The sequence below is a fragment of the Canis lupus genome, chromosome 15 (genome assembly GCF_003254725.2).
Source record: "Canis lupus dingo isolate Sandy chromosome 15, ASM325472v2, whole genome shotgun sequence".
NCBI lineage: Eukaryota > Metazoa > Chordata > Mammalia > Carnivora > Canidae > Canis > Canis lupus.
The window spans coordinates 22,337,082-22,351,508 of NC_064257.1; the positions used below are offsets into that span (position 1 = coordinate 22,337,082).

Here is a 14,427-nt window from a genome sequence, read left to right on the forward strand (position 1 = left end):
GTGAATGAACGTAGCTGTGATCTAATAAAACTTTATTTAGGCACATTGGAATTTCAATTTGTGTCACAAAGTATTCTTTTGATTTTCTCAACCATTTAAAAATATTAAAACCCTGGGCAGCCTGGGTGGCTCAGCGGTTTAGCACCGCCTTCAGCCCAGGGTGTGATCCTGGAGACCCAGGATTGAGTCCCACGTCGGGCTCCCTGCATGGAGCCTGCTTCTCCCCCCTCTGCCTGTATCTGTCTGCCTCTCTCTCTCTGTTTCTCATGAACAAATAAATAAAATCTTTAAAAATAAACAAATCAATAAAAATATTAAAGCCCAAAATGGAAATAAAGGTACCCCCTCCATGATAAAATAGGTAACCTAACATTTACTGAATGTTAGAACAGAAGCTAACATTTAATAGATGTTTACTCCTGTCAGGTTCTAAGCTTAAAAGTGCTTTTGATGGGTTATCTCATTTAGTCTTTGCAACCACCCAATGGAATGCTATTATTACTGCTGTTTTAGAGTTGAGAAAGATGAGGCAGTATTATTCATTTTGAAATGGACATTTGTTGCACTGCAATGATTGATATACCTCCATTCTGCCTAATGTGAAGTTGGGTTTAAGGGTTTATGTGTTTCAAAGCTCCTTTCAATTTTATTTGGTCTGTATATGAACATCTCTGAAATACTCAACTACACCTGCTCCCTGACACTCTTCTTTTGGTTTTTGTAACAGGGCACTGTTTTGACTTTCTTACTCTTCTGACCACCCTCCTTCTTGGTCTTCGTGCTGTTGTTAGCATTGTCCTGCAACATAAGCATCTCAAGAGTCTGTTCTCAGATCTCCCAGCTTCCTTTTCTACTTCCTTCTCCTGAGGGTTAGGAATAGGGTCTTCTATCCTTCCTCAAGCTAACTGTACTCAGCTTATTCTAAAATTTATCTCTAGTTCAGTCTGACTCCTAAATTCCCAGCCCTGAATTTCTATTTACCTGGAGAATGAACCATATAGAACTACCATTAGAACCTAAAACTCGACATATTTAAAATCAAACCTTTATTTCCAAACTGGCTCTCCCTCAGTTCCCTATTTCTGTTAGCAATGATATATTTCTTCAATTCCCTATATTTGAAACTTCATAGTCATGTTAGACTTCTTAGTCATTTTCCCCCATTTATAAATTAGGTGCCAAGGCTCTGAATCTCCTCTCCTTTGTAAGACCACTGCCACTTCTGTAGTTTATCATCTTGGGCAACTTCAATGACTTTCTAATCAATCTTCTCTGAATTAGCCTCTCCTCAAATACACCTGTATGTTGCTGCCAAAATATATCCTATAAAGAATAATTCTCTCATGGCCTTGCACAAACATTTTCTATGGTTCTCTATTATCTATCAAACTATAAAAATGTTACCAAAAAAATAAAGACATTCCATAATCTGGCTTTATTTTTCTGTTTTACTTTGTATATGTTCCCTAAAATCAACCAAATTTCACAACTTATTTTTTCCTACAAAATATTCCACATTATCCCAACTTTGCTCACACTGTTTATCTTCTCTTCCTTTCAGTAAACTTACAAACTCTCCTTCTCTCTGTCAGCTGAAATACTATCTACTCATTCAAGATCTATCTCAAATGTTCTAATTTTATTACCTTGAATCAAATATGATCTCTTCCATTTTTACTTTTTTCAATATTTATTTAACTGAGAGTGAGAGAGCATGTGTGTGCGTGCACGCACTTGGGACCAAGCACATGTGGGGGGTTGGGAGGGGCAGAGGGAAAGGGAGAGAGTCCCAAACAGGATCTGCTCAACTGATTATGCCACCCAGGCAACTCTCTCTTCCGTTTTTAAGCCATTATTCTACATTTGTACACTTTTACTGGCATACATCATATGCCCACAGTACATAGTATTTTTTTGTCTGTGTGTTTCTTTTTTTCTTTTGAATCCATGAGAGACACAGAGAGGGAGAGGTAGAGACATAGGCAGAGGGAGAAGCAGGCTCCATGCAGGGAGCCCGATGCGGGACTCGATCCCGGGACTCCAGGATCACGCCCTGAGCCAAAGGCAGATGCTTAACTGCTGAGTCACTCAGGCATCCCAGTACATAGTTATTAAATTTAATTCTTATTATACTTAATTGGACCCAATCAAAATATGTAATTCCAAGAAAATTTTGAATTTTTACCATCTAGTAAATACAGTTTACATTTATCAGAATTTATGTGTCTACAGCAAAATAGGTAATATTTTTCAGAGATCCCAACAATATTTATTTTGATTAAAGAGAGTATATAAACTTACTGTTAAAATTTCAGTTTACCTATTATGATTATTTTTTAGATTTTATTTATTTATTCATGAGCAACACAGAGAGAGAGAGAGGCAGAGACACAGGCAGAGGGAGAAGCAGGCTCCACGCAGGAGCCTGACGTGGGACTCGATCCCGGATCTCCAGGACCACGCCCCAGGCTGCAAGCGGCACCAAATCGCTGCGCCACCGGGGCTGCCCTCAGTTTACTTATTATTCAGTTTTTAATAATCTCTACCCCCATTGCAGTTTTAAACTCATGACCCCGAGATCAAGAGTCACATGGTCTCCTGACTGAGTCAGCCAGGTGCCCCTATGGTTAAAATTTTAAATCATATACCAAACTGATAATTTTATAGGAAACATCTCTACAAATCAAAGTCCTGGTGTCACTGCTACATAAACGGTTCTTTAATATTAGCTGAAGAGTTAAGAACTTAAAGGAAGATCATTTAAAAAGAATGTATCTACATTTCTCTGTAGCTATCCTGAGTTATTAGAGAATATAAATGATATTTAATGCTGTTATAGAGCTTCCAGTTTTGTGATCTATTCCTTGCCATGAGTATGTACATGTTTATGCACTGGTGGAGAAAGCAATAAAACTGAAGATATCTTTGTCTAAATATCAAAACCAGAGTAGCGACTAGGAATCTAAAAATAGAGCTCTTAACTACAAAATCTTTTAAGATGCATTTACAGATTAACAATTCATCTAAAGAAATTCATCTGTTAGGTCTAAGTAAAGGAAAATTCTTGAAACTAATTTAGAAAACATTAAAATGCTAAATTAACATAGAAAGTATCACCGAACATAACAAGGTTTAAAAGTCTTACAAAGGGCAGCCTGGGTGGCCCAGCGGTTTAGCGCCGCCTTCAGCCCAGGGTGTGATCCTGGAGACCTGGGATTGAGTCCCACGTCAGGCTCCCTGCATGGAGCCTGCTTCTCCCTCTGCCTGTGTCTCTACCTCTCTCGCTCTCTCTCTCTCTCTCATGAATAAATAAAATCTTTAAAATAAATAAATAAATAAAAGTCATACAAAATAAGATTGTTCTATCCATTAAAATAATACTTCAAATTATTTGTATACCATGACTTTATTGATTAAAATAAAATTTGGCTACAAAACCTTAAGAATAAAGACTAAAAAAACATAATCTTCAAAGTAAGCTATGATTTCTGAAATTGAAAACAAAATGGAGTTTCTCAATATGCAAATCATAGAAGCAGATGGTTATTAGATCGATTTAATTACAGAATCAGAAGTAGTTCTGAATAAGGATTTTTTATAGGAAAGAGGTTACTGGGGTAACTCTAACAGTTATTATTATTACTCTAACAGTAAGTTATAACTTTAACAGTTATTAAAAGTTATTACGAGCAATTAAGTTATTAAATTTGGGGCTATGCTTGAGAAAAATATAATTGATCAAAAGAAGTCTAGTGCAATTACGGGACTATAGTAGGAGACTGCTTAGTTAAATACTCAAAAGAATGAGAGCCAGTTAGTTAGTTGTTTGTGGCCAGATATTTCAAGATGAGCTTTTGGGAATTTCTGATAATCCTGTAATTTTAACATATATTAAATTAAAAGAGCTAACGTCTGGTACTCATTGAAGAAGTATACAAGGGTTCTATAATTAAATAAAGTTTAAAGCAACCTATGATGACTCCTGTTATAGCATAATTATCTTTAAAATTCTGCAATTACCCCTGGAGGATTTCATTTTTAAGAATATATGATTATTATCATGTGAACATAGCTTCTAGCTGAATTCAGGAAGCACTCAGTTCTGGAATACAGAAGGTAAGATAAATCATTCGCATCATTTCCTGATATTCAAACTGTACCAGTGAAATCTATGTATTCATTTCTACCACTAAGAATCCACATTATCTCTTTCCTCAGTAACAGTTTTAGAAAAAGATTATTACCAGCAGTATGGATTTTCAAAAAATTCTCTAGTTTATTATTCTAAAAGATTCATATTTTCACCACTTGGAGCCAAATCCAAAGATCAAGAATGTCGACAATATAATAGAAACACTATAGGGATTTAAAATCAGTCCTCAAACCCATGCCAACCAAATAATGTCAGATAAGCAACAAAATAAGAAGTCCAAAGGCAGAGACATGACAGTTAAACACAATGTGCAATCCCTCAGTGGGCCCTTGATTTAAAAAAACAAACAGAAGAACATTAGTAGGAGGACAATTGAAAAAATCTTGACTAAGGTTTGTATATAATAAACATAGATAATAGTATTATATCATAGTTAAATATTCTAAATAGGATCATTTTAGTATGAGAATGAAGGAAAATGCTTTTGTATTTAGGACATTCATACTCAAGAATTTAGGGGTAAAGAGTTATATTGATTGCACTCAATTCTTAAATGTTTCCACAAAAAAGTGTGTGTGTGTGTGTGTGTGTGTGTGTGTGTATACACAGACAGGGAAATGAGTATGCTCATTAAAGATAAGTATGGGTTGGTGGAAAGAGGGCTTTAAAAAGAGACCAGTGGTAAAAAAAAAAACAAGATAAACTAGAACAACGCCCATAATCTTTAATTTGGGTTAAAATAACTACAGGTTTCAGAGTAGCAGGGAAAAGAAAAATCTTTAAAAAGATGAACACACTAATTGGAAAGTACTGTTTGGTGGAGAAAAGGAGCAAAAAGATAGAGAACAAATTGGAAACAGAACAAGGGAGAAGAGGAAGAAATGAAACTATCAATTTGAGAGCGCTTAGTCAATTAGCCAGGCTCTCTCTCTCAAAGTCCTAATGCTAATTTATTTTCTCTTTGTTTATTATTTTTGTTTGGCTTTCTCCTGATAGATAAGGAAGACCATAACTTGCTCAAGGTCCTTACAATTAATAAGCAGTGGTGTCAGGAGTGGATCTCTGGTTTATTCGACATCAGATATCATACTCTTACTGGCATACCATACCTGCATGCCTGGTGCTTTGTACAGAGTTAGAAAATCTAGATTCTAGCTGTCTCCTTGATTTTTGGTAGTATTTTCTGTGCTTAATTCACACATATGTCAAATTATCAAAATGCACCTTTACTGAACAGGGATAAAGAATATAAAACCCATGTTTCTCAGAAGTTCAACAAAATAAAAACTACCACGACCATAAGTTTTCATGTGCAAACTAATACTTTCTCAGTCAAATTAAAAATAAAAATATATTCTTATTCTAAACCTTAAATATTTTTGGAATAAACCATAAAAATTTAAGAACTGTCTTAATGCTTTAGTACTTAAACAAAGTATATGTATTTTTAACAAACACAATTTTAGCTTACCTTTTTCATAGGTGACGTAGGGGTTGCCTGACCAGATGACACAGGTGTTGTGACAGCCACGGGAGCCGCTGGTGTACTAGAAGTATTGGTATTAGTTACGGAAGCCATGGGCTTTGTCTTATCTATTACAAAAACACAAAAAATATTGAGTAAGATTCAGTATGGATTGTTTCAATGCTAGAAAAATAGTATTTTATATTTATTTTTGTTTAAGGTTTTGTTAATTCAAGTCTTTTCTATTTTTCTCCCTTATAACAAGTGATTTTTTTCAAGGAGTTTCTAGAAATGTCTCAATATGTATGCTGAAATAAATAATAGAACATGATGACAAACAACAAAGCTTCTAAGAATAAAAAGTAAAACAGAATCTGACTAATATATTTAACATTATAGAAATATTAAAAAAATGATACTTAAAAGCTGAGCGCATGAAGGTTACAAGAACAAACCTCAAGTGTCCACCATCCAATTTATCATTATTAATATTGTTAAAGCCCTTCTATTAATTTGATTTCAATGAAGAATAAAAATTTCAAGTCCTAGAGGAAAAAAAAGCCCAAAAGCAAAAATATGCTTCCCTGGTTATTCCTTCAACTACCTCTCAAATTTATAAATCATTTGGAAGGAAATTAAACTTTTGGTTGAGTTCCTATTTCCAGCTCATTTATGAGGAAAAAAAAAAACACTTGTAAAAAACCAGTTTGGTAAATACCTTATGAAAGAGGATATTTTACATCATTAGGGTATTTTACATCAGCAAAATCATTATTTTACATCAAATAGTTTCCCAAGGAAATAACCTTACAAAAAAGTAGTAAAAGAAATAACTTAGAAGTTGTCAAATCAAGCTGTAGCTCTACAGGGAAATGACTGTTTTCTCAAGCTTGCCAAATAAAGTATGATAAAACCTTGATGATATTAAAAGAATGAGACAGAGGGAACTATACAGCATTTACATGGATTAATTCTTGAGATAGAGTCAAATTTTCCTGGCAAAACCAACCACTAGCAACAGGAAGAACAAAATTATCATGGTACAATGTTTCAGAGGAACATTTAAAGTTAGCTCAGTGAGAAACTGAGCAGAGTGATTGGTATGCTTAAACTCCAAAGGAGGAATACAATGCAACTTGATGGCAATTAGTTCTATTTGTAGTTACAGAGCAGTATAGTTTATCATTAAAAAAAGAAAAAGAAAAAAAAATAAAAAAAATAAAAAAAGAAAAGGAGAAAGAACTAACCGTTTATAAAGAACTATCCAGATCATTTAGTCCAATTCTTATTTAATAAGCAAGGAAATTTCAACCAAAGAGGTCAGGAGACTTGCTTGTTAATGGCAAGACTGGCCTCATCTGAAGTCTTGTTTGTTTTATTTATTTTTTTGTCTTGTTTGTTTTAAATAGTTCCCCAAAGCCCAACATGGAACAGTGAATTAATTATATAGAAGGGGCCAATTAAGAAAACATTAATAACAAAATCTCAGAAATTTCTGTGAGATGCTTGGATTCTTGAATTCTACTACATTAGTAAAAAAAAACTGATATATTAGTTAAAAGATCCAGGTACTAGTTCTGGCTTTCTTGTGCACACATACTGTGATCTGATTAGTAGTGATACATTCTACCACAGATTGGGGGACAAAACATGTCTCAAAGGGAGGAGAGTAACTACATAAAAAATAACTAAAACTTGTGGATATCTAAATCTAAATTTAAATTTCAATAATATCATTTCAGCTTCTAGTTTTCACAAAATGAACAAAGGAAACAGCACAAATTTAACTGAAATGATATTAGGTAAGCATGTGTATTAATCTTATTTAAATTAGCAGAGTTGAATTTTATAAAATTATTATGCAAAGTTAGCACTTTACTACAAAGCATTGTTATACAGTACCCATATAAAGCAGGAAAAATCTGAGAAATCTGAGATTACAGAGATATCTGAGATTAAATAAATTAACCACAGATACAATTACTCATAAACCAGTCTGTCCATGTTTTTAAAAACTGTGCATGCCCATTGTCATATAATTTACTTTTATAAATAGAAATATTTTAATTAGCGTGTCATAAAAGCAAATTATAATATTCAATGACTACTCGGTTGCTTTATTTTCCAATTTTACCCATACTCTCACCAAAACAAAAGATATGCTGATTTATCTCCCAGCAATATGACAGCAATAAATTAAAAATTATATTCCTGGTGACTAAAATCTAGCCATTTACAGATCTCAAAAATTCTTTGTGGTTTTACCAAAAAATAATTTAATTGTAGGGTTAGTAAGCTTCAATAAAATAAAGGAATTTAAAACACACTACCTGGCAACAAAGCTAGCCTTTATCTGTTTAACATTTTGTTTTTAATGGGAAACAGATAATGAGTATCTTTTCTGATATGTTCATTTAGTAAATTTTAGCTTCTGCATTTTCTTATAGGAAATATTTTGCTGAGCAAAAATAAAATGATCTAAAACTGTTATTGCTGTGTCTAGAGGAAATAAAGAAGCCCAAGAAATTCTAGAGCTTCATATTTACTGATGACCACCATACCGATCCTGATAAGGATAAATTTTTTTTTAATCAAAAATCTTAATGGAAATGGACTATTTTTTCTGATAAATTTACAGAATTTCACATTGGTCAGAGGATATGAACGATTAACTGATGCACAATAAGAAAAAAATGTTATTTAATAAAAAGCACTCTGAGTTGGAAAATTGAACTTCGATAAAAACAAATGAAAAAAATTAAAAAAAAAATAAAAAGCACTCTGATAAATAAAATGTATAAAAACATGTAGGTCAGATGAAGGAATGCAGAAACCATACCCTTGATAATAAAAAGGAAAAGAATGTAAATTGTGATAAAGACTTTGTAAAGAAATCTGGCAACATCCATGAAAACTGAAAATGTGACTAAATAATTCAATATTTAAGTATACCTAGTAGAGAATCTCTTACCTATATAAAGAGGCAATTGTACAAATGATCACTATGTCACTGTCAACAATGGAAAAATGGGAGTAAGATAAATTTTTATCAGAAGGGAGACCAATGTATTTGGTGAATACTATACAACAACTAAAGGTAAGTTATGCAGGTAAAGATACAGACAGATGTAAATATATCTAAAAAATACAACTTCTGAGCGAAAACAAAAAGCAAGTTGCATAACAACTCCTAGGTATAAAAATAAAAACACAAAATTGTTCTCTAATTACTGTATTTTACTTCTGAATGTATGAGATGAGAATGTAAAAATAGAATGGAAGATCAAAGAGAAAACTCAAGGTAGTTACTGACTTTGGCAAGAAAGGAAAGGGAAGCAGACTAGGGCTCATGGTTAAAGAAGACAACTGTAATTTTAAAATTTTATTAAAACAAAAATTTGAAGCCAATATAACTAAATGTCAACAACTGTTCATTCTTGGTAGCTGGAATATGAAGATGTATTATACTTTCCTGTATCTTCAACATTTCTCGAAACAAAGCAAATTAAGCCACACCCCACAGGAAAGTATCTTGACTCAGCCTCAAATTTCTAAAATTTTACTATCATTTAGCAAATATTTGGGATGATACTGGGATCAGCTTCCTGGGTTTCTGGGCCTCAGAAAGTATTAGGAGCATTCTTGAATTGCTGGGAACCCATTTATACCCTATCTGTACCATCCTAAGAGAACCTTCACCTTCTTCAAACCTAAAAATACAGTTCAGCAAAATGCAGAGATGAGTAAGAACCTCCAGGTCATTAGAGAACAATAACCCACAACTATATTCAAGTTTCTAATACTCCCTGAAAGATAATTTACTGGCTTGTCAACATCTGAACAAGTAGCAAATCAGCCAAAAAGTTTCAAAATTAAAGCCTAAGTTTATCCTACTTTACATTCCATCAAAATGCAGTGAAAATCCCGTTATGCTTCAAATTTTACCTGTTTCAGCTTCTGATTCTGAGTCATCTTCTTCATCTTCTTCACTAGAGCAGCTAGATTCATCTTTCTTTCCTTCTTCTTCATCATCAACTTTTTCTTGTTCTAGAGATTCAATACGGGATGCATTTTTCTCTGGCTCAATAATCAGTGTCTCTTTGCTGTGAAAGGAAAACAGTTTTCAAATGATTAAAAACACGAAAGACCAAAAATCATTAATTTTTCTCAGATGAACAAAAATCTAATAATCATGTCTATGGTCTTCATGCCAATTCATTCATGACAATAACAAAATCTACTTTAATATTTTACTTACTTTTAATTTTTATTTATTTATTTGACAGAGACAGAGCACAAGCAGGGGGAAGGGCAGAGGCAGAGGGAGAAGCAGACTCCCCGCTGAGTAGGGACCTCGAAATGGGGCTTGATCTCAGGACCCCAGGATCATGACCTGAGCTGAAGGCAGACACTTAACTGACTGAGCCACCCATGTTGCCACATAGAATACTTTACTTACTTTTTAAAGGTCTTCTGTGACTGGTTATTGTCCATATTGGCTGTTGATTCAATTAGCGGAGATTTCTTTTCCCGTTTTTCACTATGCAGCTTTATAAAAGTTATGCAAATGAAAATAAGAATACTATTAAAACAGTATTCATGAGTAAAACACAGAATTTGAGATAACAACAAAGTAGTTTTCCAAACATGAAACAAAACCAAAACAAAACAAATAAAAGATTTAAGTTTTACCTGGAAAAAAAAAAAGGGGGGGTGGAGGCTTGAATAAAGAATAAACAAAACTAAATAGTTAAAAAGCTAAGTGAAGGACAAAGTTGAAGTTTTTGCTCCCTCCAACTTTAGATCACTGATAAAGTCAGGACCAATGAGCCACTTAGGACGTTTAATGGTACTCTACACTTAAAAATCTGTTTCCTACTTAGAAAATTTCTTCCTTATCTAGGGCCCGCTATTTTAGAAATCTGAGATTTTTTTAGTCTCCATCTTCTAAGCAAACTTTATCATGAAATTACAAAAACCATGTTATTCTTGGGTACATTATACATTATAGAAATACTCATTTTGTGAAGGGGAGGTAAGAGAAATGGGCATAAGCAATACAAAAGGTTGAACACTACTACTATTCCTTTATTCTCTTTCACTGTCATATGGTTTTGACTGTCAGGAAGAACTTAAAATCAAAAAGTATAAAACATCACAAAAATACTTTCTCAACTGTCTGAAAGTTAATGCTATTAGGAAAATTCACTACTACAATTTTTATTTTTTTATTTTTTTTTATTTTATTTTTTTTTTCACTACTACAATTTTTAGACAGTCATCACACATACCAGATTTTGTTTCTTTTGCAATTCTTCTAAATATCCTAAAATATCTTCATCTGCTACATCAAACGCTGTCTGGCCCTAGGTAGGAAACAAAGGGGGTTGGTGATGGTAAAAAGTCAATAAACTATAAAACACCTTCAGTGATTCTGTATAATCATATCGAAAGAAGTTAGATAACATTTTGTTATGTATGCAGTTATGTATGTAGTTTGTTATAGATGTAGTAACACAACAGTATATGACTAAAGGAGATGTATGAGAAATCCATATGAGAGAGAAGCAGCTGATATATCTCCCCTTACTCTCTTTGGTAGCAGCTTTATTGACATAAGACTCACCATACAAATAGCCATTTAAAACGTACAACTCAACTGTTTTTAGTATATTCACGGAGTATTACAACCTTCACCATAATCACTATAGGACATTTTCATCACCCCAAAAAGAAATGACCTCCCCACCTCATCTCCTTTCCCAATCCTCTAGCCCAAGGCAACCACTAATCTATGTTCTGTTACTATAGATTTGCCTGTTCTGAACATTTCATGTAAGTGGAGTCATACAATACATGGTCCTTTGTGACTGGCTTCTTTCACTTTGTATGTTTTCAAGTTTCATCCATGTTGCCACATGGAATACTAACTGTAATCTTTTTTTATTGCTGAATAATTGCACGACACACCACATGTGTTAATCTATTTATCAGTTGATGGATATTTGCTTTTGCTTTAATATCCAACATACTGCTATGAACAGTATGGTATATGTATATGGTATATGGTATATGGTATATGGTAGTATATGGTAATATATAACAATACTGCTATGAACATTTGTGTACAAGTTTCTGAGTGAACATTGGTTTTCATTTTTGGGGGGACATAGCTCTAAGGGAAATTACAGGGTCATGTAACTATATGTTTAAGCTTTTAAGGCCTTTTTTCTTTTTGTTACCTCCATAATAATTAAAGTCTTAACAGAATAACAAAATAAAAATATACAAAAATATATATATATATTTCTAAACTGCCTAAAAGTTCAGCAAGCCACAGGTATGCCTTAGTTTCAAAAATTAGCTCAGATGCACATCTGTCAATCTATTTTTATTCACTGTGGAAAAGAAAATCTCAAAGAGCTGTTGACTAAACATAGTAAGGTTTTCTCCCATTGCCTGCATTTGTCCTTATAATAACCCTACTGGTACAGGTTTCCAGAATGTCAAAAAAAGTTTGGTATTATAATACATTCTACTTTATATGTTGGCCAATATATGATCCTTTCTTAGAAAAAAATTTTTTTCAACAAGAAAATATATCATTCTGAAAGAAAATTCAAATTTCTTTGATAAAAGGAATCTTGCAGCTACAAAAAAGCCAGATGAGTAGAAAATAATGACTTCTAAAATCACATAAACTCTTTCATTAAAAAATAAATCTACAACTCTCAATTCTAGACCAACATTAGGATGTTGCCATCTACTTGGATGGGAGTTACATTTCCCAGTACTATAAAATGAGATAAAAGCTACCAATATCTGAGTTGTTTTTTCCATTGTCTGTTTATAAAATAAAAAAATACGGCCTATATAATGTATTCTAAAAATACACGAAATGCTCCCTTATCAAGATAGGGGAATGAACGTATTTAAAATTTACAGGCTTCAAAAACACTTTATATATCTGCCTTTTCTCATTAGAAAATCTTCCCAGCAAGGATTTAAGAGGCAGTCTATCCTTTCCCACTCAGTCCAGGAGAAAATGTTTTAGCTTTAATAAACTTCCCCCCCCTTTACAACCTTGAGTATTAAATGCTAAGAATTAAATTCCTGAAGAATAAGTGGCTCTGAAACAAAATAACTGGTTCAAATTTTGAAGGCACCCTTTAGATTAGAAATACATGTTAATCCATTTTGCTATATCATAGTCTCTTTGCATAATTAGTTCTATAATGTTACACATGCTATGTTATGCATTGTTTTCAAGATCATGTTATGTGAAAATAACTCATTGGCTTCTTTTTAAGTATTATTTTAAGCATTTATCAACCCTTCTAATGAATGAAATACTGTATCTTAAAAATTTTTTTGAATTATAATTAAATTTTAGCCGTGGTTAAATGCAATGGGGTTATTTTAGTAACCAAGGAATTTTCCTTTATAAGAATAAGAAATTGGATCACCTTACTAACCTTTCTTTTCACTTTCTCCCTTGATAAATGAGTCTACTTTGCAAACAGCAGCTGATAGAGAATAAAAACTAGAGTAAAATGCAGGCTATAAACAGAGAAAAGTTTCTAATTTCAGAAAAGCATAGCACTCAACCATGCTCATTAAATAATATATAGGACAGTTATGAGCTAGCCAATTGTAAAGTTATAAACATGACCTGGTTCCTAACTACTATAAGGCTACTATGCTTCATTAATGGGATGCTAACACAGGGCATACAAGCAGAATTACTCAACGCAACCAAGAAACAATAGAGGAGGGCACAGTGCTGAGGTATGAGAAAATAAGAACTCTTACCAATCAAGAAAACAATCTTAAAAAAATTACTGCTTAAAAATTAGTTTACAATACATCTGTAAATTACCAGAGTCACATCAGACCTACTGTTGAAGTCTAACTTCATAGACTATTTATTCTTTTCTCACTTATTCTAACTAAATTGCTTTTGCAGGTGTGATCTCTCTTCATTTTCACAGCAACCAGTGAAGTAGTCAGGACAACCATTATAGATCCTACTGCATAGATGAGGAAACTTATGCTGACAGTATGACATCTGCTCAAGGTCATGCAGGCAATGAAAGCAAAGTGGGAATAGACTCTAGGTCTCTACTGCTTCACTGTCTTTATAGAAAATAAGAATAAGCTCAGATAAAAGCAGGAAAAACAATCTGTATGCTCGTTAAGCAGAGTGGTTTTGTTATTCATTTAAATCTTTGTAATAACAGCTATCAAACTAAAAAGTTGTCTACTAATCACCGTAATATGCATTAAAAGAAAATTCCAATTAGAAAAATATCTTAGTTAATACTTAAAAAGGGACAATATTTGGGTACATTCTAGTAAAACAATTATTTTAATAAAGAAACAAAAATCTTTGTTTAAACTCTGTATCACATAATTTGTAACAATGAGTTAAAATGACAGCAAATGTCTTTAATAAGTTAAAGAAACAAGATAAAAATCTGTTTAAGAACATTTCTCCTACTCTTATGTAGAAAGACTTTCAGATTTTCTAGGATTTGTTGCATTTTCTATAGTATACATTTACCAAAATTGTATTTTCTATTAGTAAAGATTCATCTAAACTGTGAAAGTTTTGTAAGTACATTTCTTTGATATCATTTTAAAAAGAAATTTACTAAAAATCTTTAATCTACAAGTACTTACAGTACCAAATGACAAGATCAATTTACCCAAACAGGCTTACACAATAAAGACTAATTTTGATTGAACATGAAGTATGACATTTTTAAAAAATGCAGCCAGTGATAAGAGATTAACTCACACAAGTAAA

The 14,427-nt window shown here is 32.8% G+C and overlaps 1 protein-coding gene across 6 annotated transcripts in view; it reads right to left on the reverse strand.

Moving 5' to 3' along the window:
• Positions 1 to 14,427, reverse strand: part of PPP1R12A (protein phosphatase 1 regulatory subunit 12A) — a 139,179-nt gene that overhangs the window by 43,091 nt on the left and 81,661 nt on the right. For all 6 annotated transcript variants that reach the window (XM_035698799.2, XM_035698801.2, XM_035698800.2 and 3 more), the window contains exons 6-9: positions 10,910 to 10,984; positions 10,078 to 10,166; positions 9,564 to 9,721; positions 5,625 to 5,746 (exon numbers count right to left, since the gene is read on the reverse strand). In XM_035698799.2, the coding sequence (XP_035554692.1) occupies positions 5,625 to 5,746; positions 9,564 to 9,721; positions 10,078 to 10,166; positions 10,910 to 10,984 (444 nt within the window). The remainder of the gene's footprint in view (positions 1 to 5,624; positions 5,747 to 9,563; positions 9,722 to 10,077; positions 10,167 to 10,909; positions 10,985 to 14,427) is intronic.